The 24,401-nt window shown below is 39.8% G+C and overlaps 1 protein-coding gene across 4 annotated transcripts in view; it reads right to left on the bottom strand.

Annotated features, from left to right (window-relative positions):
• Positions 1-21,708, bottom strand: part of ENTREP1 (endosomal transmembrane epsin interactor 1) — a 60,837-nt gene extending 39,129 nt beyond the window's left edge. Inside the window, exons 1-2 of one of the 4 annotated variants that reach the window (XM_074330534.1) lie at positions 21,490-21,708; positions 9,229-9,285 (exon numbers count right to left, since the gene is read on the bottom strand). In XM_074330534.1, the coding sequence (XP_074186635.1) occupies positions 9,229-9,285; positions 21,490-21,693 (261 nt within the window). In that variant the 5' untranslated portion in view covers positions 21,694-21,708. Of the gene's footprint in view, positions 1-9,228; positions 9,286-20,417; positions 20,912-21,489 lie in introns of those variants that run through there. The other 3 variants (XM_074330533.1, XM_074330530.1, XM_074330531.1) reach the window with 3 other exon arrangements.
• Between the last annotated feature and the right edge of the window lie 2,693 nt (positions 21,709-24,401).

Genomic DNA, 24,401 nt, shown 5'->3' with positions numbered 1-24,401 from the left:
GAGCAAAATGTAACTATGAAAATACTGACAACATAAAGATAACATTGTTAATATCAAAAATTGGGAGGTGGGAGGGGAAAGAAGTAGAGCTAAATGTTACCTTCTTTACCTCCTAAAAGAGTCAAAAGATACTATCCAAAGTTAATGGATTAATAAATTGAAGTTTATAATATTATTTCAAATTATAAAGCCATCAATAGGGGAAATAATAATTTCAAAAAAAAAAAAAAAGAGGCGAGGAGGCTATATAACAAACCCCACACGTGGGCACGGTGGGGACAGCCACCAGGAGCACTAAAACTAGACATTAGCTTCAAATGGTTAGTTCGGAGAGTGTAAGCAGCTTTGGGTGCTGGGAGGAAGGCACCAACTTCTAATTATTATTAATACAAGTCAGCAGGGCCAATGAACTTCCCCTTTTTTAAAGAAAAGGATAGTTTTCCTCTTAAAAGGCATTTAGCAAATTATAAAATGTCACAATGTTACAGTGATGTGTTTCATGTATGTATGGAGTGTGTATATACAGAGGGTGCCAAACAAAGTATACACATTTTAAGAAAGGAAAAAACTATTAAAATTGTAACACTCAATATATACCGATAACAAAAGATGAATACAAGTCACCTTTGACTTCTGCAATTACAAGAGGTGATCAAAGTGGTTACCATCAGTGTCCAGACACTTCTGATTACGGCGAACTACTGCTTGAGCAACGCTGACCAAAGTGTCCATTTGTATACATTTTTTGGCACCCCTGGTATATATGCCATATAGGTTTGAGACATATGTACATTTTATGTGTATATATATATGTGTATATATATATATATATATATATATATATATATATATATATATTTCACATATAAATATATTTTATAGATACAGACATAAAATAAATGGTAACAGTCTCAGAGAGGTGATTTATTTATTGTGCCCCAGATTTTACAACTAATTAGGGGAGCCCAATCAGATCTAGGTCTGACTCAAATCTATACTCTTCCCTCCATCAACATACAGAATACCCACTAATACACACGGTCCATTTGTAAGTTATTCTTTTTCTCTTATTAAAGAGATCCACAAGGAAACCTTTTGGTATCCTCGTTGAGACAGCTCATAACATCCAATTCTACCACCATCTCAGCCAGCCCTGATACCCTCCCCCACCCCCCGCCTCTTCACAACACTTTCTACCCAAGTCAAACACTCACCATTAACCAAACTTGAGCTCCCACTGGATTTCTTGTTCTTCAACTGAGTTACCATAAACGACCCAATGTTTAAAATGAATCTCGTTATTTTTGAAGTCATTTTTTAAAAAAATTGTTATAAAAGTACCACTTATGGAGGGAAAAAATCACGGACCTACAGCAGTCAGAGTTCTTGCTTATGTTGTGAACAACAGAAACCACGTCGGGCTATTTAAGCAGAAAAGGAATTTCTTGCAAGGCTATCAGGTAGCTCACAGAATCCACAGGAACCAGGTTCAGAAACCCAGGATGGAGCCAAGGTCAGCTGGGTGCTGGAACCTCTACCAAGGTTATGCCACCGGAAAAATAGGTCCCTGATTGCCAGCCTTGGACACTGGTCACCTCTTTTACCTAATGAATTCTAAGCACCCAGCTATTTTGCATCAATGGCTCCAGCTCCAGAGTCCTGGGCAGGAAGTTCGGTGGGTGGAGGTCACGGGTTCCCTGGCTGCTGGCATTCAGAAGTGTAATCATATGGCCTCAGAGGCTTCATAGCTGGATGTGGAGCCCCGCCTCTCACCAAAGACTGACACAAGGCAGATAAACCAACCCCAAAAGGAGAGTTTGGGGACTGCAGGTACCAGCGGCCAAACACAAACAAAGCAAGAAACTAGCCAGCCTTCTCTTCACACAACATATGTCCTTTCCAAAATAAAGCACAAAGGCCGAGCGAGCCTCCTTCCTACCCATTCCCACTGCACCCAAGAGAAGTGCCTACTGTAAATAACTTCTTGTATATCCTTTCAGAAATTTTCTATGTAACTGCAAATATCTATATATGATCTCCCAGGTTTTTAAAGCATACATATATACATACAAAGGTACTATACATATTATTCTGCAACTTCTCACATGACAATGTTCCTCCATTCAAAATGGCCTCTCTTCCTGACCCAAATTCATGGTTCATGCCGTTTTCCCACAGTCACATTCAGAACGTGGTCACTATAGACTGTTGGGCCCAGGCAGCCTAGATGCAGAACTGGTCAGAGGGCTCTCTTTAGCAACCCAGATACTCACATACTGCTAGCGTGGATGTGTGATGCACTTCGAAATACTTTAACACAGGTAGTGTGATACTATGTGCATATTGGTTGGGAAAATCAAGAATTCATATTCCAGGACAGTTAGCTAGCATTTATGAAAAAGGCCATACTCCAGAAGCTGCTTTCTTTATTTCTCTCTCCCAACAACATCCAAGCAACTTTGCTAATTTGGCATAGTGACTATAGAAATGAGTTGTTCAATTGATGAAATTATCAGTTTGTTTAATCAGTATAATAGATGTTTAAAATGGGTTCCCCATGAAATTGGTGATGAGAATGAAAATCAACATAATTTCCTGTCCCTGTGTTAATCAATTCTGGGACTGACCACAACTTTTCTGACCCTATAGTAAACAATACTGAGAACAAGCAAAGATAACTTAGATATTCGCTCCAGGAAATACTTGTTGCTCAAAGGTAGGACTGTGAACCAACTAAAAGAGTTTATTAAAGTGAACAGCCTACTCATCAAATCTTGCTTCCAGGCCCTCCCTTCCACTTGTCCACCAATCCAAAGCTATTAGCTCATAGATTCTGCCCAAACTACATCGATCCCCTATCTTGCAAAACTCACCCTAAAATCCTCCAACAGGGGCCCTCTTTGATTCACCTCTTCTGAGAACTACTGGTAAGAAGGTATTCGTTCTTACAGCAACAGGTACAATAAACTTAGCTTTGCTTGATCGACAGGATTTCAGGTTGTCAGGCAGTGGTAGTCAAAACAAGTCAATGCAACAAGAATCAGAGGTAAAAAATTGTTCATACTGTGTTCTGTAAGCTCGATAAAAATCCCAGCTTTCTATCCTTTAAGCTGGCATAACAAAGTGCATGAAAAATTTGTTTGTTGGCTATTAAGTATTGGCATGTATAGCAGAATTTGGTCTGAGGCTTAATTTCCACTGTAACAATCAACTTGGCAGAAAGATTACTTCAAAGCTTTGGCAATTACGTGTTGCTACCAAACTGAACCTGCTAATGAGAGCATACCCTAATGGCTTAGGTAAATTTGCAGAGCAAGGTTCTGCCCAGGCTTTGATTCTGCCCAGAGAGGAGCCACACAAGTACTTCCTATTTCTGAGGGTGCCAAGCTTTTACCCAATGCACACAGTTCCTGGGAGCAGGTAATCAAAGGAAGGAAATGAAAGAACACTCTATTGCCAATGGACTAAATCCACTGTGGCCATAGATAAGCCCAAACCCAATCCAGGGGGACTTCACAATGGCTTCGTGCATATTTTGCTGCCATGAGTTAATGACACACCAAACTGACCAACCAGATAGATCTCTTAGAAATTTTCTCAGTGGATGATTAAAAAAAAAATACAGCATAATGTGCTCGCCTAGCCGACATCCCATTTCAATGTGCATTCATGTCTTCTGTTCATCACTGCAATCCTGCAATTCACATTGTACACAGGGGACAATGTGATCATTTCCTTGGCCATTTGCCAATTGAAAATGACAGGACAGGACTAAAAATCAAAACTGGACCTTTTGTTGCTATGTTCATTTCTGCCTCTGGCTCTCAGGTCAAGGATAAAATTCCTGAAACTTTTTCCACTTCAGACCTTGAAAAAGAATTGGACAGTCACAAATAAGAAAATAACTTATTTAAATGACCTTTTATACACACACACACACACACACACACACACACACTTACAGGAAAGTACCTACCAGTCTGCTAATGGAGTTGGTGACAGAATGGTACAATGAAACAAACACTGGACTGGGAGCCAAAGCCCCTAGTTTCTTTCTAATAATAGTTCATCTGTTTGTGAACTGGATAAGCCAGTTAACTCCTGAGCCCCTGGTCCCTTACCTATCAGATAGAAATGATACCTGCCATATAAATCACATGAGAAAGGTATATGAAAGAACTTGGTAAACTCTTAAGCATTATATACATGCAAGAGAGTATTATTAATAATTTTGAAGAGTGAGAACAGTCATCCATTGCTGTGCCTTTAAAAACCAAGAGTGAAATAATCATAGGGCACTTATAACGGCTTGCTGAAAATGCCCATCTAAAGTTAAAACATCATCCAGGTAACTAAAGAGTCTCTGGAAACCTACAATATGAGAGCTAGAAGGACTCTTAAAAGATTTTTCTGATCTAAGCCCTTCATTTTACAGAAATAGAAATCAAGGGATTTCGCCAAGGTCACCCAATAATTAGTGGTAACACGTGAGCATTAAAATGCAGGTTCCTTGAACTCTCAAAGCACAGCTCATTCCAAATTATTGACAACCATGACATATGCTTGAAAGAACCATACTGCACAAGGCCAGAGCTTCAGAGTTCATTTTATAAATGTACAGATTTCTAAACTGCACGTGGGTATTCTGACCCCTCCATTCTTCATATCATCAGCAATGAAAGGACCACCATCTGTCTTGCGGCATAACCCACCTATAACTATTTCTGACTAACTGGTGAGGCTAATTCCTCAATCTCTTTTGACAAAGTATCTGGGTATTCCATGGCTGGCCATCAAGGCACAGTAAGATGGAAAGAACCTGAATTCCCAAATGGCTTCATGGAGCAGACCATCTTGCCAGCCTCACCTACTTGGACGGTTAGATGGCAGAGAGGAGGGGGAATGTCTGTGTATTTTATTTAAGGCGTTTTTGAGTCTCTTTGGGTAATGAGGATTTACCCTAAATACTATAATCTTGAAATTTGGAGAGAAAATGATGGATAAGTTTTTTAAATAGCCAATACATTTACCTCTTCTAGTCTCAGGCTAAGGTGCAAATCAACAGCTGAGAATAAACCACAGATGTGATCTAAGAACATCACCAGGGAAGAACCTTCGTTCTTGGTGCTAAAGACTAAAGCTGTCCTTGTATCAGCTTTAAGGTCATATTCATCTCATCTGTTCCAAACTGACAAGAAAAAACAAAAACAAACAAACAAACAAAAAACAATAGTTCAAATTACTACTTTATAAGCAACCAAAATTATAGGCAGAAGGCCTGGCTTTGACAGTGGCAATTCTTACTAAATGTACCACCAAAGAAAAATGTCCTATTAAGACAGTTTCATTTTCTAACTGAGGTGACTAAACAAGACAATCTTTGAGGTAATTTCTAGCAGTGAGTCTGTGATTTGTAAAGATTTATAAAACATTTTATTAGAATGAAAAAGGAATGATATATAGAAAAAATAAGGACGTTCGTTAAAAATGGAAAATGTTTTGCTCTTGATGGAAAATAATCAAACTAGAATATTGTGCATGCATACACACACACACACACGGAGACACATACTCACACGCCTGCACATGCATGCACACACATCATAGCCAAAAGTAGCTATTCATATAAATATTTACAAACTATTTTCCAACATTACTATATGTGTTCTGGACATATGAGTATTTTATCCATATAAGGCAGAGGACCCAGTGAATGAGAGCTTCCAACTTTGAGTTTCCATGAAAACTTGAGTTTGAAGGAACTAGGTCAAACTGATCCTTCTTTGTTCAAACCAGTATAAAACCTGATGCAATCACCGAAATAATCACAAAAGAGGGAGCACAAATGTAAATGGTTCTCAAAAGGAAGTATTCAACTGTTCGAGATGGCTGTACACCCAACAACTCAAAAATGAGGACAGCTTGCCTCTCAAAGAGCCCTGAAAAGACTAACCAGCCCCCTCCCAACCTCCACCAGCAAAATACTCCCTAACCAACCTGTAGTTAAAAGGGGAAGAATACAAAGTTCCAGAGAACAAAAGCAAGTGAGAGAAATTTAAGACAAAAGAGAGAAACTCTGAGAACTCACCTAGGACCTAAATTGCTCATTGACTGCCAAATTCAGTGCATTGTCAACAATAGCTGTGTATTGAGCGCAATGGTTCTGGGGACGTGGGGTGAAGAAGATGGACAAGACCCCCCCAGTCCTCACAAATCTGACTATTTACTGGGGGAGACAGACAACTGCAATCTAACAGCACATGGGCCAATTCCAGGCTGTGAAACCAATATTCAGGGATGGGACACGGAGAACGGCATGGATGAGGGACCGCTGTAATCAGGTGGTCAGGGAAGGTCTCTTTCAGGAAATGACTGCTAAGCTGACCCAGAAGAAAAGGAGCTGGCCAACAAACAGCTAGAGGAAGAAGGTCCCGGGTTTATGTAAGACAGCCTGGCTGGGTAAGAGTCAAAAGGTGCTTCTGTGGGCAGAGTGTGAGACATGAAGGGGAGAAGGATTGGAATTCTGAGCCTGGGTCTTTGAGAAACAGACCCACAGGGCCTACTGGCTTCTCTCGTGGAGCACGGCCTCACACCGAAAATTATCCAAGGGTGCATTTCCTAAACTCAGAAAGGGGCGGGGGTGGGCAAAACAACCACAACCACAAATTAAGGTATCCACAGGGCGAGGCGATGGTGGTAGATCCACCCCTTAGTGTCCTGAGATTATTCCCTCTATTTAGAAAAGAAAACTAGAGTCAGAAAAGTTAAGTGGTTTGCACAGAGTTATGCAGCCTTTGGGGGATGGGGTGGAACTCAAGTTAGGAGTGTGTCTGGTCTGTCCAGTTTTTTTCATTATATCACAAGATTTTTTTCATTTTTTAATGTAACAAAAGCATTTGGCACAGGTTATAATGACATACTATTAAGATTCACGTGGACTGAGGATTTTTCATTTATGACTTAACTAAGGCTCAAATGATCTATTGACATATTCAGAAAGTTTTCCCTTCTACGATTCTCATCAGTTAACTTATCTTCTTTATAAACTGATGTTAATTAACATTTGAAAACAATCTCAACATGACCTCCTAAATACATAATCCATAACAGTCAAAATATGGAGCTCACATGTCTATGAGGCTTATTACTGATGATAATACCGAAATATAACAGAATGCTCCGTAGCAATTTCAAGTGATAGCCTCAGACACGGAAACACAATATTTACTGATATGAACTTAATTAATTTAACATTAGTCAGAAAAAGCAGAGCACAACATAGGATGTACCAACTGGTTAAAACTATGTGACCAAGTACATATACTTACCAACAAAGATGAGAAATTTAAAGGAATATAATAAAGAAATATTTTTATTAAGATTTTTTCTTTTAAAGTTGCTTGAGTTCATATCATAAATTTATAAGGCCCTTTTCCAAAAGAAAACATGTTAAAGAAATTAATGTCTTAAAAGGAGGGCTTTCTCCGTATCTATCCAGAACACATACACATAGTCTCTTCACCATTTGGAATTTTCAAAGTGCAAATAGCATTAGAGAGTTTCTGATTTTAATTTAATTTAAATACCTGAAGTTTGTATTACTGAGCATTTCAATATTGACCCAATGGAAAAAGATGACTCCTATAACCAAATATTAATATAAACATTGAACACCATCCAAAATTCTTCTGCGGAGACTGTAAACCTAGAAAGTCGTTGCAAAACAAACCTCAGGTACTCATATGCTATAAAACTCATCCAAAGCCCCATTTTCCCTATCCTGCTAATATAATAAAATGTTACATCAATAATTTACTCCAGAAATACTAGCACCAATTCACTAAATGCAATAATTGATAGACTGGTAAAATATTGCCTACATTGTCTTGTGGGCATGAAAACACTTCAGTTACTCAAGACCATCGAGTGACACAGTAGTGGGCTCCATTTTTCTGACTGCATGCTACAATCTGCTTCTCCTTGTTTTAGGTTGGTGCAAAAATAATTGTGGTTTAAAAGGTTAAAAACAATTGCAAAAACCACAATAACTTTTGCACCAACCTAATATTTAAAAATTTAACTAGTTTTGTATTTATTACCCATCACCTAGCAAATAGTGGTCTGCTTAAGATAAAGTGTTAAGTATTAATATATACACAAAATGACAAGAAAATGATTTAACCCTATTTCAAAATGGATGGGAGACAAGTGGGAAAATAAGTTAAATATAGGGAAAAAAAATTTAAGTATACTTCAGATCAAATTTCCTACACTCTCTACTTCATTCTTGAAAGTTGGCAACTCTATTGGTTGTCTATTTTTTATAGTATTCCTTGAATCAAAAGGACATAGCAAATGAAAACAAAGGTTGGACATTGGGAAGGTATTAAATGCCACTGAATTGTACACTTTAAAACAGTTAATTGTTTATTATGTGAAAAAAATGTAACATTTGTGTGATAAAATGAGAAAAAATACAAGCAGTGAAATTCTGAGGTTGGCCAACCAAAACATTGTAACCAAAAAAAATTATGTATTCATGATTAATACCTGAGATTTGCTTCAAAAGAATATGGAGGAAAAAAGAAAAGGAAGGTGGGGGGAATGGGTGAGGGTCTAGCTGAACAAGACTGGCCATCAGTGAACATACAATTACTGAAGTTGTGTGATTGGTATAGGGAGTTTATTATATTATTCCCTCCACTTTTGTATATGCTTTAAAATGTCCACCAGAAACTTTTTTTTTCTTAATTATATCTTTACGATAGGTCTAATCCTAGAACTGGAAACATATATTTAGCATTGGGTATGTAAGAAACTTACACTGAATCAGAAAAGTGGCAAAATTATCCTCTTACTTTACTGTTATGAGAACATCTGACTTCTAATATTGTCCACTGTTAACCTCTTTTTTTTTTTTTTTTTTGTATTTTTTATTGGGGAATGTTGGGGAACAGTGTGTTTTTCCAAGATCCATCAGTTCCAAGTCAAGTCATTGTTTTCAATTTTGTTGGGGAGGGGTGTGCAGCTCAGTGGCCCATGTGGGAATCGAACCAGCGACCTTGGTGTTAAGAGCACTGAGCTCTAACCAACTGATCCAGCCGCTGCCTGTTAACCTCTTTTTTTAATGAACAAGGAAGCTTTAGCATTTCTTCAATGGTTTATTTCAACAAACTTCATAAATAGCACATTTTACAAAGGGTAACAATTTATAAGAACAATACATACCAGGAGTATCATAGGCCGTTTCCAAGTTGTTAATCCTATGATTCCAGAGAGTATCACCTACAAGGATAAACAGTATCATAAATCTAGAACAGGGACCAATTCTAATAAACTAAGCCCCAGGCTCTAAAGTATAAATATTTTTAAAATACATTTCAAAGACTTCTAACTCAAACATTTAATTAATATTCCTGCTGATTACATGAGCCCTGGTAGACCTCTTTGGACTATCGTTCAAGATCAAGGCCCCAAAGCTTATTTACTGAGTGTGCATGTTTTTTCTTAAGGTCAACTAAGAATACAGACAGAAATTAGCCTATCCTTCTGGGTAGTGAAGGAATCAGTATTTCTGATCCAGGCTCCCTGCCCCCAGTAGCACCAAATCTGTTGCCAGAGTCCACCTCAGTATATGCAGGTCTCTCTGCAACCCTCCCTTCATTAGGTGGGTACCCATCTTTATGGAACAAGAAAACGCCTCAAAATAGTAAATAAGGCCTTCAAGATCTTCCCCTGCCTATTTCTTAAGCCTGGTTTCCATGTACCCCTGCCCTCCCCACCACACACCTTCCTTCCAGCCACACCTATCTTTCCTTAAACCGACCAGGTTCTAAACATTCCAAGGCTTTGTGCTTCTCTTTACTGCAGTGCTCTTTCTCCTCCCAACTCCCCTCCGAGTTCCCTGAGAACTCCTATGCATCCTGCAAGGCCCCACCTAACAGTCATCTCCTCTGAGAAGGCTTCACTGGTCCCACCACCCTTACACTCCTGGAAGCCCTCTACATATAATTTTTTTCCAAAACAAATATCTCTGTCTTGCCCACTAACTGTGAATTCCTGTCTTGTCTCTCTGAGTCCCCAGCCCCTAGCACAGTACCTGTCACATGACTGGCAACTAATAAATGTTCCTGAGCATGTATTGTACAAAGGGGAAGGGGCTACAGTGAGAAGATCTCCTGTTGCAAAATACCACTTCAATAAACAAGCTAAAACCCTCAGTAAAAAGGAACCAGCATTTTACAAAAACGTAAATTGGAAACCATCCACCCTTTGAATAACACATTTACTAAGCAGTTGAAGAATAATCAAACTAATTATGCAGCCCAGGGGCATTCAGATGCCACTTGAGCACATTTCCCTTTGTATAATAAAGTGCCTCTGCTGAATGCCATCATGAGGATTTTCTTTCAAGTGCACTTTTTACCAAAATCACTCAAATGCACCATTTCACGATTACTGTTTATTAACTACAAATCAGTAAGGATTTGGCAGTGTTACTTCAAATTCAAAGCACACAGGCCTGCTTGCAATATTCTCCATTCTCCATTTACTGACTGAGAGCAAATCATTCCACAACATACAACCAGCAGAAGTCAAGTCTACCCACTTCTATCAAGGACCAAAAACCACATATGGGTAGACAAGCAACAATTTCTTTGTATCCCTTCTATGTTCAAACCTACTATCAGCTGTCTGCCCACTAGGCACTATATCCTTGAAACCATCTTAAATTCAATAGGATATTTCCCCACTCTAAAGGATTTCTGCCTGGAGACATTCACGACAAGTGCAGCTTGTCTAGAGGGTATAGGCTGTATCTACTTCATAAATTGGAAGTGGTATCCATGAGACCTTGGAGTCCAGATTCCCCACTTGGCTTCTAAATAACTATATGACCTTAGCCAAGTCATTTCACTTTTCTGGTCCACACTTTTCCTTTCTTAGAAACATGGTAAGTGAAGGAAACCATCTGTGGGTCTCTTCTAACTCAAAAGGTTTACCCCACTATGATGATAGCAATTCCTCAGAAACTCCGTGATCCAGTGCTGGCTCCACCCTGCAGACTGTGTGGGCACGCATGCTTGCACGTGTCCGTGCATGTGTATGCGTGTGTGCGTAAGTCCCTGTGTGCACACATGCATGTGTGTGTGTGGACGAATGTGCCCCCTGCCTGCCCACCCTGCTGTTTACTGGGCTTTGCTGAGAAAATGCAACTATTTTTGTGAAAACATAACTGAAAATTGGACTGCCCTTGAGGGAAACACAAACCGCTCATTTCACTCAACTATAAATACAATTTGAATGATCAGTTAGTGTTTGATATTTATGCCACCAGTTTCCATTAATACAGAACCCTGTGGTTCAGCTTTTTGGAACACATTTTTTCCATCAAAATAATACTATGAAAGTGAGATGTCCAGCCCAGCCCATAAAAGCCCACAAAAGTAGTGATATGCCGAAGCTATACTTCTCACCTCTCCCACCAGCCATGTCATCCCACCTTCCTCCACGTTAACAATTGAGTATGTTTACATCTTTTACACAAGTACATATTTTTCTCTAAACCCTTATCACTAAACACACACGTGTGTGTGTGTATATATATATATATATATATATATATATATATATATGCGCACAGGGGTGTAATTATAAAAAAATGGATCATAAAATATACTTTTCCTCCTCTCCTTTCTCTCTCTCAATAAATACTTCATGGTAATCTCTCTTCATGTCCACAGAACAGCTATCACGCATTTCCATTTAAAGGCTACATAATATTCCTTTGTATGGTTGTACCTAATGTATCAATCATTTCCATATTCATGGATATTCATTCTATTTCCAGTTTTTTGCCCTCACAAACAATGCTGCAGTAAACATCCATAAACATATATCCTTAAAAACAGTGCTTTTTATTTCTGTTGGATAAAGTCCAAGGTTGCTAAGTTCAAAGGGATCGATTTGTTGAATTAAGAAATTAATTAACTAATCAATTTATAAATCATGACAGATACAACTGTTATTTCAAATGAAGGGTCTCTGGGATAAAAGAATTAAGCTATCTTTATTTCCTTTTTTGGAAAGGGTAGTTTGCATATACAAGCGACACACTAAATTGAAGACATAATTTTTAAAATATGTACAAAATGTATTTGACAAAGAAGAAATATCAATAATCTAAAGTACATGAGACAAAAATACTTAAGACCTCAGTAGAGAGAAATGTAAAGCTTACTGAGCAATATTAAATAAAGACTCCCAAAAATGAAGACATATATCACACTCACAGATTGGAAGACAAAATATTTAAAGGTTCCATTTCCATTTGAACTATTTTATAGAATTAGCACACAGCCATGTTAAATCCCAACAGGATTTTTCGCAAACCACCCTGCTTTATTGGGATGCTTTAAGGAACTACATGCATTCCAGTTGAGACTGGAGTTGTAGTTACATCCACCTCAGTCCTGTACCCTGCAACAAAGGCACACACTGACTTCAACTCAATTTCTCCCACTCTTCAAGCCCAGTGAAGCCCGAAGACCCTTTGGGAACCCTGTGAGTGGAAAGGGAAAACAGAGGAAGGAGGACAGAGGAAGCTTCGAGAATGCTGCAGTTGGGGGTGAATCTTTTAAGAGCTCAAGACTTAGGGAATGGATGCTCACATGTCATCTGGAGTGACGGGTGGAATTCATGGGTTTGGGGAAGGGAGAAAAGAAGATGGTAGACTGCAAATTAGTACAGCCACTATGGAAAACATTGTGGAGATTCTTTCAAAAACTAAAAATAGATATACCATACAACCTAGCAATTCCACTTCTGGGTATTTACCTGAAGAAAATAAAATCACTAATTTGAAAAGATATATGCATCCGTATGTTCATTGCAGCATTATTTACAATAGCAAAGATAATGGAAGCAAGCTAGGTGTCCATCAATAGATAAATGGATAAAGAAAATGTAGTGTGTACTACACACATACACACACACACACACACACACACACACAAATGGAATATAAAAAAGAATGAAATCTTGCCATTTGTGACATGGATGGACCTACAGAGTATTATGTTAACTGAAATAAGTCAGACAGAAAAACAAATACCACATGGTTTCAATTATATGTGGAATCTAAAAAACAAAAACAAATGAACAAATGAAACAAAACAAAAACAGACTCATAGAGACCAAAGGGATGGTTACCAGAATGGAAGGGGTGGAGAAATGGGTGAAAAAGGTGAAGGGGAATATAGTCAATATACTGTGATAAGTTTCCATGGTGACAGATGATTACTAGAATTAGTGGGGTGAACACATTGTAAGGTATAAAAATGTTGAATCACTATATTGTACACCTGAAACTAATATAACTAATATGATATTGTATATCAACTATACTTTAAAAAAAAGGATTGGAAAGAAACACATTAAAAATGTTTCCAGTGGGATTATGGGTGATTTTAATTCTCTTTGCCCTTCCCTTTCTGAATTTCCCAACATTTCTACAATAAACACATTTCACTTTTATTTTTAAAAACATAGGAATCAGAATATGCTTTGTCTCTACATCCCTTGGTGGCAGCAGTAGTTGGAGCTCCATCAGAGGGAAGTCAAGAAAGTCTTTTAACAATGGCCCTTCATAGCACCCATTACACAATAATTCTATTAATTGTTTAATTGTGTTTTGTGCTCGCTGGCAATCTCATGAGGGTTTGAATATGGGAGTATTCACTTAAATACCACTAAAGGCTCCTCAAGTTAGTTATGGCAAGAGTCAATGAATAAATGAATAGATGATGAATAAATGAGTGAATGAAAGTCAAACAGGAGATGAACTTGCTCAAAAATGACTATGGAAGCCTAAACACATTTTTTAATCCTGTGCTTCTTAAAAGAATAATCAACAGCAAAAAGCAACTCCATCGGCATTCTTTCCACCCAGTGCAAGATGCAACTTGCTCTGAATGAACAGGCAAAAACTTATTTTCTCTATATTATTATCTCTATATTATTATAATGAGATTCATTACAATTTTGGTTTTGCTCACTTGCAACCCACTCCTTGTAGCTTTTAGGAAGAGGCAGAGGCCTTTCTTTTTTCTGATATTGCAAAGGATTCTGAGATACTCCAGGCAGGAATCATTGTTACCCACCATATATAGTTTATGTGTCTTAATTTTTTCAGCTTAAAGATCAAATCATTAAGATCAAAAGCATATAATATTACTCTCCTGTTTTTGTTTGTTAATCCATTAACATGCCTTAGGGTAAAAATGTTCTGGATTTTTTTTTTTTTTATTGGGGAATAGTGTGTTTCTCCAGGGCCCATCAGCTCCAAATCATTGTCCTTCAATCTAGTTGTGGAAGGCGCAGCTCAGCTCCAAGTCCAGTTGCCATTTTCAATCTTTAGTTGCAGAGGGCACAGTCCACCATCCCATGTGGGAATTGAACCAGCAACCTTGTTATTGAGAGCTCATGCTCTAACCAACTGAGCCATCCGGCTGTCCCTCTGGAAGCTCAGTGGCAGCTCGCTGTGTTCAATCTAGTTGTGAAGGGCTCAGCTCACTGGCCCATGTGGGAATCGAACCAGCGACCCTGTTGTTTAGAGCTCTCACTCTAACCAACTGAGCCATCCTGCACACCTCTGTTCTGGATTATTTGTCAAAATTTGCTATATCTAAACAGAGATTTTAAAAAAGAGCCATGTTGTAAATATTCCATGTTATCCTTGTAAATAAGCACACAATAATCAAACCTCTCAATAACCTATCTTGCCCTATAGCTTTTACACCGGCAATTTAAAAAAAAAAAGTGTGTGTACATATGATTCTTCCCTATTCGTCCAGCATGACTCATAAAAAAACCTGAGGAAGTGGGCAACTGGATATTTCTAATGTATACATGATGGTTACCAGAATGTCCCACAAAAACCTGGCCTGTTCACCTTACTTTAATAAAATATTGCCTTGATGTTTAAAAAATATGGATAGAAGTTCTAGTATGTGCCAGGGCACAGCAGCAAAGCACTCTCCTAAATGGTCTCTAATTACACCCTCACAAAGTTAATTTTGAGGCAAGAATCATCCCACCCATCTTACAGATGAGTAACTGAGACTGAGAGGCTCAACAACTTGCTCAAGATTTTACCAGTGTAACTCTGCCATCGTGTAAAATAAAGGAGCAAAGAAAATCAATAAAATTCGTCACAAAAACTATAGTCAAAATGCTTCTTAAATATTAAAGTAGTATTTGATGGTTATGGCAGAAAAAATTAATTGGTAAAGACTTCGGAATTTTTGCCTTAGTTCCACCTTTGGACCATTCATTCCTTTTTACATTTTGTCATTGCAATTTAAAAAAAAAAAAAAGATTTACCTTAAGGTTCACCAATGTCTGTTTCTTTATAAGGAACTGGAATATTGCCAAAGAATCACAGACTCAAGGGATGGGTGACCATGAATGCGTCAGCAACTTCAAGCACAGACATATGGAGCCCAAAAGAGATTTGGGCTCCGGGAGGAGGGCCCAAAACAATAACCAATTCCTTAACACTTGCCTGAACTATCTCCCAAGGATCATATCAGAGTCAGGAATTTTGTTTTTGGAAGGAGACATAAACCAATGCAACTCTCTACTCTTTCATTAACTCTAACGCACTGTGGTAGGCTGGGTCTTCCGTCATCCCAGTGGAATCTAATGTTAACAAAATGTTCCCCCATATCGGGAGCCAAGACAGCATGGCCTGAGCATGGACGTCGAGATCCTCTCTCTGTCATCCATCTGGAGTCAAACTTCAGGTGGTTTTCACAACCTGATCTCTTAGCTTCATGAACTTCAGTAATACTAACAATGAGTCATTAACCAAGGATACCAGGAAGAAAACAAATGATCACAGCGTGCTCAAAAACAATGAGTCCATTAAAAACACTTTGCTGAAAGTATGAAAAAGTCTTTATAGGACTTGTTGTTTCTTAAATATGTATTCAAATAGACAAAATATACCTTCAAGGTTCAGACAAGTGAAGGAAGCTTCAAAATTTCAGCCTCAAGCTGAGAACACTTACAGAAATGTATGTGGAAAAGTATGCTTGAACTATACTGTGTTTAACACAAGCATCCTTTCAAATGAATATATTTGTCCCTTGATTTCATTTTGTATCAAATATACAAGCAAAATTTTTACTGAAGCCAAAAGATTTGCCCATTTGGTTTACAGTAGATTAAGGCACATAATGGTCATTGAAAGCTTGAAATATGAGGATATCATTCTACTGTGTTCCTACGTGGGTCTGAAGTAACCTTAGCCTTAAGTTGGCACTGCTACCTAGTTTCATATGCCAATAAAACTTCTGAGTGATAACTAAAACGTGGTGTATCCATACAATAGAATCTCATTTGGCAATAAACAGGAATGAAGTATTGATACATGCCACAACATGGACGAACCTTGGAAACATTATGCTAAGGGAAAGAAGCCACTCAAAAAGGACTACATATTGTATGATTCCATTTATATGAAATCTCCAGAATAACAAATCCATAGAGACAGAAAACAGATTAATCAGTGATTGCCTAAGGATAAAAGGGTGAGGGGAAAATGCAGAGTGATTGCTAATGGGTACAGGGTTTCTTTTAGGGGTGATGAAAATATTCTAAAATTGATTGTGATGGTGGTTACACAACTCTGTGAATTTACTAAAAATCATTGAATTGCACATTTTAAATGGTTGAATTGTATGGAATGTGAATTACAGGTAACCCCCGTATAACACGGCACTTCTATAACACGGTTCCAGAACTGGGGAAAACCCTCGTACAATACGGCATCCTAGAACATGGTTTCACTCCAACACGGCTTGAGAATGAGAGAAATTCCCGAACAACACGGAGTGTAATAAGAGCTGTTAAGAGCAAAAGATATCTCATTTGAAATTTTTCATTCGAGCATGGATGTCGTATCAGATTTGACTGCAGAATTTTAAAATTTATTAGAACTTTAAATCCATTTTGTTCGTGGAGTATTAAGTTCAGATGATGAAGATATCTTGTCAAAAAGAAAACGCCCTCAGTTAATGGTGCTTACCATGTTTCCCCGAAAATAAGACCTAACCGGAAAATAAGCCCTAGCATATTTTTCAGGATGACATCCCCTGAACATAAGCCCTAATGCGTCCTTTGGAACAAAACTTAATATAAGACCCGGTCTTATTTTCAGGAAAACACAGTAGTAGTGATGACGAAGAAAACATTATTTAATACAAATTTAATGTTATACTTTTGGTGAAAATTGCTTTAATAAAGATATTTCCCTTAATCATAAAAATATAACCTTTTTTTTTAATTTTTGGAACCTAACCCCCTTTTTTGTACTAGTTCTTTGTTTCATATAACACAGATTCATAAAACATGGCATTTTTAGGAAACTAGCCACCGTATTGTACGGGGGTTACCTGTATATCTCAGTAAAGCTCTTGTTTTTTTCAAAAAATTATGCAGTCTTCAAGTCTTAATTTTTAAGCTTCTCTCATAAAAACCTTAGTTTAGCTCTCTTTAAATTAGTTGCAATGTGCTAGTAAGTCCCTTTCTTTTAACTATTAAGCCACCTTTCTTTTAGAAATACATACAAAAATATTTAATGGCTGAAATTATGATATCAGGATTTACCTTAAAATAATCCAGTGGGTGTTAAGAAGGAGGGGTATAGATGTGGGTATAAAGTGGCCATGTGTTGGCAGCTACTAAAGCTGGGTGACAGAAAAATGGAGGTTCATTATACTATTCTTTTTACATTTGTTGCGATTTTAAAATTTCATAATAAAAGATTAAAAGTGGAGAGGGATTCTTAAGACTTCCTGGTCACTTCTATGCTGTCTCTCTATTGTTTATATTCTCTTTTTTTAAATATACACATATTAAAACATTAACACATGAAATGATGTGACGTCTGAGATTTGCTTCAAAATAATATGGGAAGTTAATCTGACAAATGGCCTAGGGAGCATGATGAAACTATTAGGTTGGTGCAAAAGTAATTGCGGTTTAAAAGGTTAAAAATATTTGCAAAAACCGTAATTACTTTTGCACTAATCTAATAATTCCTCCCCTGCCTGGAATACCTAGCGTCCTAGAGTTATCAGAACACACACAGCCAGCAGCAGAGCCAGGAAGAGGTACAGATGAAACAACAGTTGGAGCGGGGTGAGGATACGTGAGGGGTCATTGTGCAATGTTATAATAAATTTAAATTTTTCCATAATGCAGAGTTAAAAAAATAACCAACATCTCTCTCACATACATAAATTCAGGAATTTATACTGGTGAGACTTTTTTTCTAAAATACCTAGAACGTCATGATGCCTAATGCCATCCTCAAATCCTATTTAGTTGTTTTGGAGATGCAGTATCTGCTGGTTCTGTTGTCACTTTGCAAATTCTAAGGTCAAACTCAGAAACAGGCCACGAAAAATAAGAATAACGAACAGTTGTAAGTTTGCATATAGAGCTGGGGGGCAGGCTGTGAAAAATGTATCTATAGAAGAAAACTTAGTTCCAAATAATTGATTCTTTCCCTGCTCTGGCTGGCTGGGTCCTGGAGACAAGGACACACCCAGCCAGCAGGCTGGGGGTGGGGGTGGGTAAGGGAGGGGACAGACAGCCGTCCCCTTCTTCTGGCTGATGGCCTTTTTTTTGGTTTAATACTTCATCAACTCCAACTCTGGCTTGACTGACATCTGAATCAACGTACCTCTGAAATAATTCACAATAGTACACTGATTTGGGGTTTTAATTTCAGAAGGGAAAAAACAGTTTTCAGTAATCCTAAACAGCTACCTTTGAGAAAACAAGAAATTATGATTTTACAAAGAGCAAATTCATAAAAATGTATGCGAGATTCACTTCTGACCCATAATATTTAGAGGAATGAAATGCACCAACCATTTGGCTGAATTTAGTCTGACAAACGGACTAGGGAACATAATGGATCTAATCCCCACCCAGTCAGGAAGACCCCCTCCTCCTGGAGTTTTAAAGAACACTCAGGGAGGTCAACAGGAGACCCCAAGGGTAGGGCCAAGAGCGTGGGACTTCTTTTACATGATTCACAGACTGTGGAGTCCAGATACCAAAGCATAGGTTGTACCACAGTAAGATCATCTAGCATCAAAGCATTTCCAAAGGAGAGCTAATTGCCATCATTTTAAGTATAAAATATCAGGCCACACTTGAGGTACTTGATGTTCTTTTCAAACAATTACTTTGGGTTCAATTAATTCTCCCTATATTCTTAAAATTTGGTCTTGAATCTGGGTATGTGGGGACCTACAAAAGGACAGTTTTTATGCATTCAGAACATATATTCATTATAGCTATCAAAACTATAGGCATGTTTAGATTTTGTTAGTCCACAAAAAGGTCATTTACTTTAAACTACTCATCTTCCACGATCTTCCCAAAAACACCTGTTTCCAAGTCTCCGGACCCGAGACAAACCTCAAGAGGATGGATGCCTTAGAAGCTGTGAAATGGTTATGAGGCAGGGGATGAGTAGCCACCCAGTGGCTACAGGTGCTGGGGGCCGCAGCCTTTCTTGGAGGCCAGGCACCTTTGCTGCAGATCAGCTTTTCCTGTGGGAAGAGGCAGGGCCAGGTCCCTGAGTGGGGCAGACATCTCCAGCTACCTGTCCCAGCTCCTTTGGCTTTGGAGAGATCTTGCATAACGATGGTTCGGGTTCTGAAGAATTAAATTCTGTTCAGCAGCCTGTGTAGCTCCAGGAACCAAGTGAGGGCTTACGGCCCTGCTCCGTTGACCAGGTACAAGCAGGAGTTTACACACACCCTGTCATTACCTCCTGAACTCAGCCCTAAATAGAGTGGAGCCATCCTACACCAGATACATTTCACATTTACAATGTGTTGTAAGCTGGAACAAAACAAGTGATGTGCCTCTGTCAAGCTGTCACTTCACCCCTCCTACAAATACACCTGTATGTTCCAGGCACTGTCCATACTTCAGTGAACAAAACATCAAAATCCCTGCCTTCCCCTGGCGGACATTGCCAGGGAAGTATTAATACTCAGTGGCTAAAAGTTTAATCATTTTCCTCCCACTTTTCTGCCACCCAGCCCCATTCTTCCAATCTTCGAAAGAGCTAGGGACCTGTTTTATTCTATTAGCTTGACAAAGACAACAAAATCGTTTAGCCTGTGAGGAACAGACCCTGCCCAGGTGCAACCCAATTCACCCCTGAATTTCACTCTCTTTAAGCCTTTTTTTCCCAGAAACTTCCACTGTGCTCCCCCACCTGCAGCCTTGGAAGCCCAATCATGGCACAGTGGAGGGGACCGGCCAGAGCCCCCGGCTCCCTGGGTGGGCCCCGCCGAAGCGAGCGGTACGCGCGAGGCACTCACCGAGGAGCCAGCCCAGAAGGGGCACGAGTTCTTCACCTGCGGGGAGCTGCTCAGCGACAGCGCCCCGAAGCTGAGTGCCACCATGCAGCAGCCCAGGATCAGCTGCAGCAGCCCGAGCGACAACAGCGGGCGAGCCGGCAGCAGCGCAGAGCCTGGGGCCGCGGCGGCGGCGGCGGCGGCGGCCCGGCGGGAGGAGAGCCCGGGCGGCGCCGCTAGTACCGCGGCGGCCGTGGCGGAGCACCGAGGCCGCCCTGGGGGCTGCAGCGCGGCCCGGGGCCAGCGGGGCCGCAGCGGGGGCAGCGGCGGCTCCTGGGCAGCAGCGGCCGCGGCGCCCGGGCCCCCGGCTTGGGGCCCGCCCGAGAGCCCGGCCACCGGGCAGCAGGAGCCCGGGAGCACCACGGGCAGGGACATGGACGGGCGGGGAAGGGAGCGGCCGGTGGCGGCAGGGAGGGGACGCGGAGCGGAGTCGCGGGCGCCACGCACTGGGCACCGCGGGCGGGCTCCGAGGCCAAGGGGGAGGGAAGGAAATGCGCACGGCCCAACCACTTGCTGCTGTCGCCGCTGCCGCCGGCCGCACCCACCTGCCACCGGGCGGGTCCGCCTCCGGCCTGCCCCGAGCGCACCCTCACTCTCACCCACACACACCCACGCGCGCCCTGCGCTCGCGCCGCGGGGCTGCTGCAGCCTTTGGGTCACAGCCGAACCCGCGCCCGCTTCCAGGCGTCCAGAAAGGGTGCCCAGCCCCAATTTTTTAAATAGGTCCCTCGAGCTAGGAGGGACGCCGCGGTCAGCGCACATTGGAGCTAGCGGCTGACAACCTCAGAGTCTGTCCCCCACCCGCCGAGCTGGGGATGGACAGCAGCGCAGGAGAAGCGCGGTGGACCCTCGCCCCCTTCTGGTCCAGCCAAGAGAGGGACTCTGGTAACCTATAATGCGAAGGGAGGTCGGCTTTAAACTCCCTCACCCCCACCCAGGCCGCCGGGAGGTGGGAAGTAGGAGGGGCTTTGGGTGACTTGGTGGGAAAAGTCTAAGCCGCAGGGCTTCGGGGAAGGACCAAGCAGAGCGGAATCACCTGCGCCTGGGCTGACGTTGCGCTGCGGCCCTGCCTCCTGGAAATGGGAGGGGAGTGGCGGAGGTGCTTTCCCAGAACCAGGGTAGGCGTGAGTGTGAACAAGACATTACCTTGGAAGTATCCAGAATCCAGAAAGGAAGAACTGGGGGCGGCCCCGTTCGCGTGGCTAAGGTTACACTCTGTGTCCACCTCACCTTGACTCATGAGCTATTTTCGGCATCACCTGGTACAACATAGAATCCTAATTTTCCAAAGAAATATCCTAATAAAATCCTAATCTATTTTTGGTTACTTATAAGACATATTTAGAGCTACTAAAAAAGAAAAAAAGAGGATGATTCGCCTTTGCAAAATGATTTCCTCTAATAGTATACACTTCCCTCGGAAGAATTCTTAATGTGTTGGAAGTGTTCTTATACGTAAAACAATAATAGATTTTTTTTCCAGGTTAAGAACCAGAGAAGTGTCGTTTTTCAGTAAGTCAGTTTCAGTGTTAGACAGCTCGTTTTCTCAGAAGGTGAGGGTATGTAACATCCTCCTGCCCAATAAACCAAGGGAGATGTCTATCTAGTTCTATGCCCTGCTTACAAAGGCTGTGTTTATTTTGGTCATTACTCACACTTCAACCCACAATGGCATGCATTGCCAACGTGCGTGTTGCTTTACATGTACACTTTTTGGATTATTGAAGCACCAGTGAGTAGTAATCCTTCTTTTACAAACTTCAAATCCTTCTTGGAAACAAACTTCAAATTCTGGAGAAAAGGAGATCTGTCTTTAAAAGTAAATGCAATTTAAAAACACCTTACAGTACGTGTTCTTAAATTGCATGTAACGGTCAATTAAAAGCTTCTTATATGCTGAGTTTATTATACCTTTTATTTTATACACAAGCTCACAGGTATTTAATGTTTAAGATTCTACTACACCGTGCAATATAAAAAGTCTGAGTCTTGAGAAATCCTATCAGTTTAACGAATCTATTCCACTGGTCAATCCTTAACACTTGAAATTTACTATTAAAAATGTTGTCTTTGTATCTAGGAATGTTGGTGTTAGAAATAAGATAGCCTCCTTCCCTTTGGATGGTTAATGACTAGAAAGGAAGAGTTCCAGGGGAGCTGATAACCATCTGTTGTTTGTTGCTGTGGGTACTACTTAAATGGGTGAGGTTCATTTTGGGAAAATTCATAGAGTTACACATTGTGCATGCCTTTGTATTTTATGCTTAAGTACTTTAAAGTATATCTCAGTTCTTTACCCTTAAATTTTTTAAGTTGGTTTCCCTACGTAGAAACAGATGATAGCAGCGTTAGTTAAAGTCTATTGATAGTTTTATCCAATAGCTTTACTTATAGTTTTCAGGCCACTAAACCTTTTCCAAAGCTGCTAATTAAGAGTTGTTGCACTGTAGTTTTCTTTTTTTATTATTGGCCTCATTCATAGCTGTGGGTTTCATTTTCTGCTTATCATAAATACAAATCCGTGTAACATTGCCCCAAACTTTAAGGTTATGCCAAATAACATTCTTGAGTATTTGAGCTTTAGATTTTGGGATTTTGTAACCCAAGCTTAATTCTTCATATCCTCCAAACACTTGCTTACGTACAATAAATCCTTAGTTACACCTGATCAAGCTGAACTGTATGTAACTAAGCACCCATAGGATGAGTCAGAGCCATTGATTTCATAATTGGTTTAAAAAAATAAAATGAGGACTTCAGAAAATGTCTTGCAGGTCATCAAAAAGTTAAACACAGAGTTATCATTGGACCTGGTAATTTCACTCCTAGATATATATAACCAAGAGAAATGAAAACATATGTCCACACAAAAACTGATACACAAACAGCGTTACTCACAATAGCCAAAAGGTAGGAGCAATCCAAGGGTGGATGAATGGATAAACAAAATGTGGTAATCATACATGGAATATTTTTGGTAATAAAAAGGAATGAAATATTGATACATGCTAAAACATGAACAAACCTTGAAAATATGCTAATGCTAAGCAAAGTAAGTCAGATGGAAAAGGACAAGAACCATATGATTTCACTCATATATGAGATGTAAAATGGAAAGCAACAAGCAAATAAACAAAAGAAACAAACTCCTAGACACAGACAATAGTATGGTGGTTACCAGAGGGGAAGGAGGGTGGGAGGAGGTTGAAAAGGGTAAAGGGAGTCAAATACATGTTGTTGGAAGGACACCCCAATACATTGGGTGTTGAACACACAATGCAATATACTGATGATGTATTATAGAATTGTACACTTGAAATTTATATAATGTTATTAGCCAATGTCACCCAATAAATTTACTTTAAAAAAGAAAACATTATGCTAAGTGAAAGAAGCCAGTCACAAAATACCACATATTACCATGTTTCCCCAAAAATAAGACCGACTCTTATATTAAGTTTGGCTCCAAAAAACGCATTAAAGCTTATGTTCAGGGGATGTCCTCCTGAAAAAATCACGCTAGGGCTTATTTTCCGATTAGGTCTTATTTTCGGGGAAACACGGTATATGATTCCATTTATATGAAATCTCCAGAATAGACAAATCAACAGAGACAGAAAATAGGTTAACGGTTGCTTATGGATGGGGGTGGGAAGATTAAATGGGGAGAAGGTGATTGCTAAAGGATATGGGGTTACTTTTTGAGGTGATAAAATGTTCTAAAATCAATTGTGATGATTGCACAACTGTGACTATACTAAAAACCATTGAATTGTACACTTTAAATGCGTGTATTGTATCTCAATAAAGATTCATGTGACTTATAACTGAATAAAGCCCTCACCCAAAAAATTTTTAAAAAGTAATGAAGAACATATGGAAAAATTGACCCAGACATTTCATTAATGTAGGTGAAAGTTCAAGGAAACTGTCCTGTATTGTTCCACG

The sequence above is a fragment of the Rhinolophus sinicus genome, linkage group LG04 (assembly GCF_036562045.2).
Source record: "Rhinolophus sinicus isolate RSC01 linkage group LG04, ASM3656204v1, whole genome shotgun sequence".
Taxonomy (NCBI): Eukaryota; Metazoa; Chordata; class Mammalia; order Chiroptera; family Rhinolophidae; genus Rhinolophus; species Rhinolophus sinicus.
The sequence above is the reverse complement of the archived record's forward strand: the minus strand, read 5'-3'. Positions and strand labels throughout refer to the sequence as shown.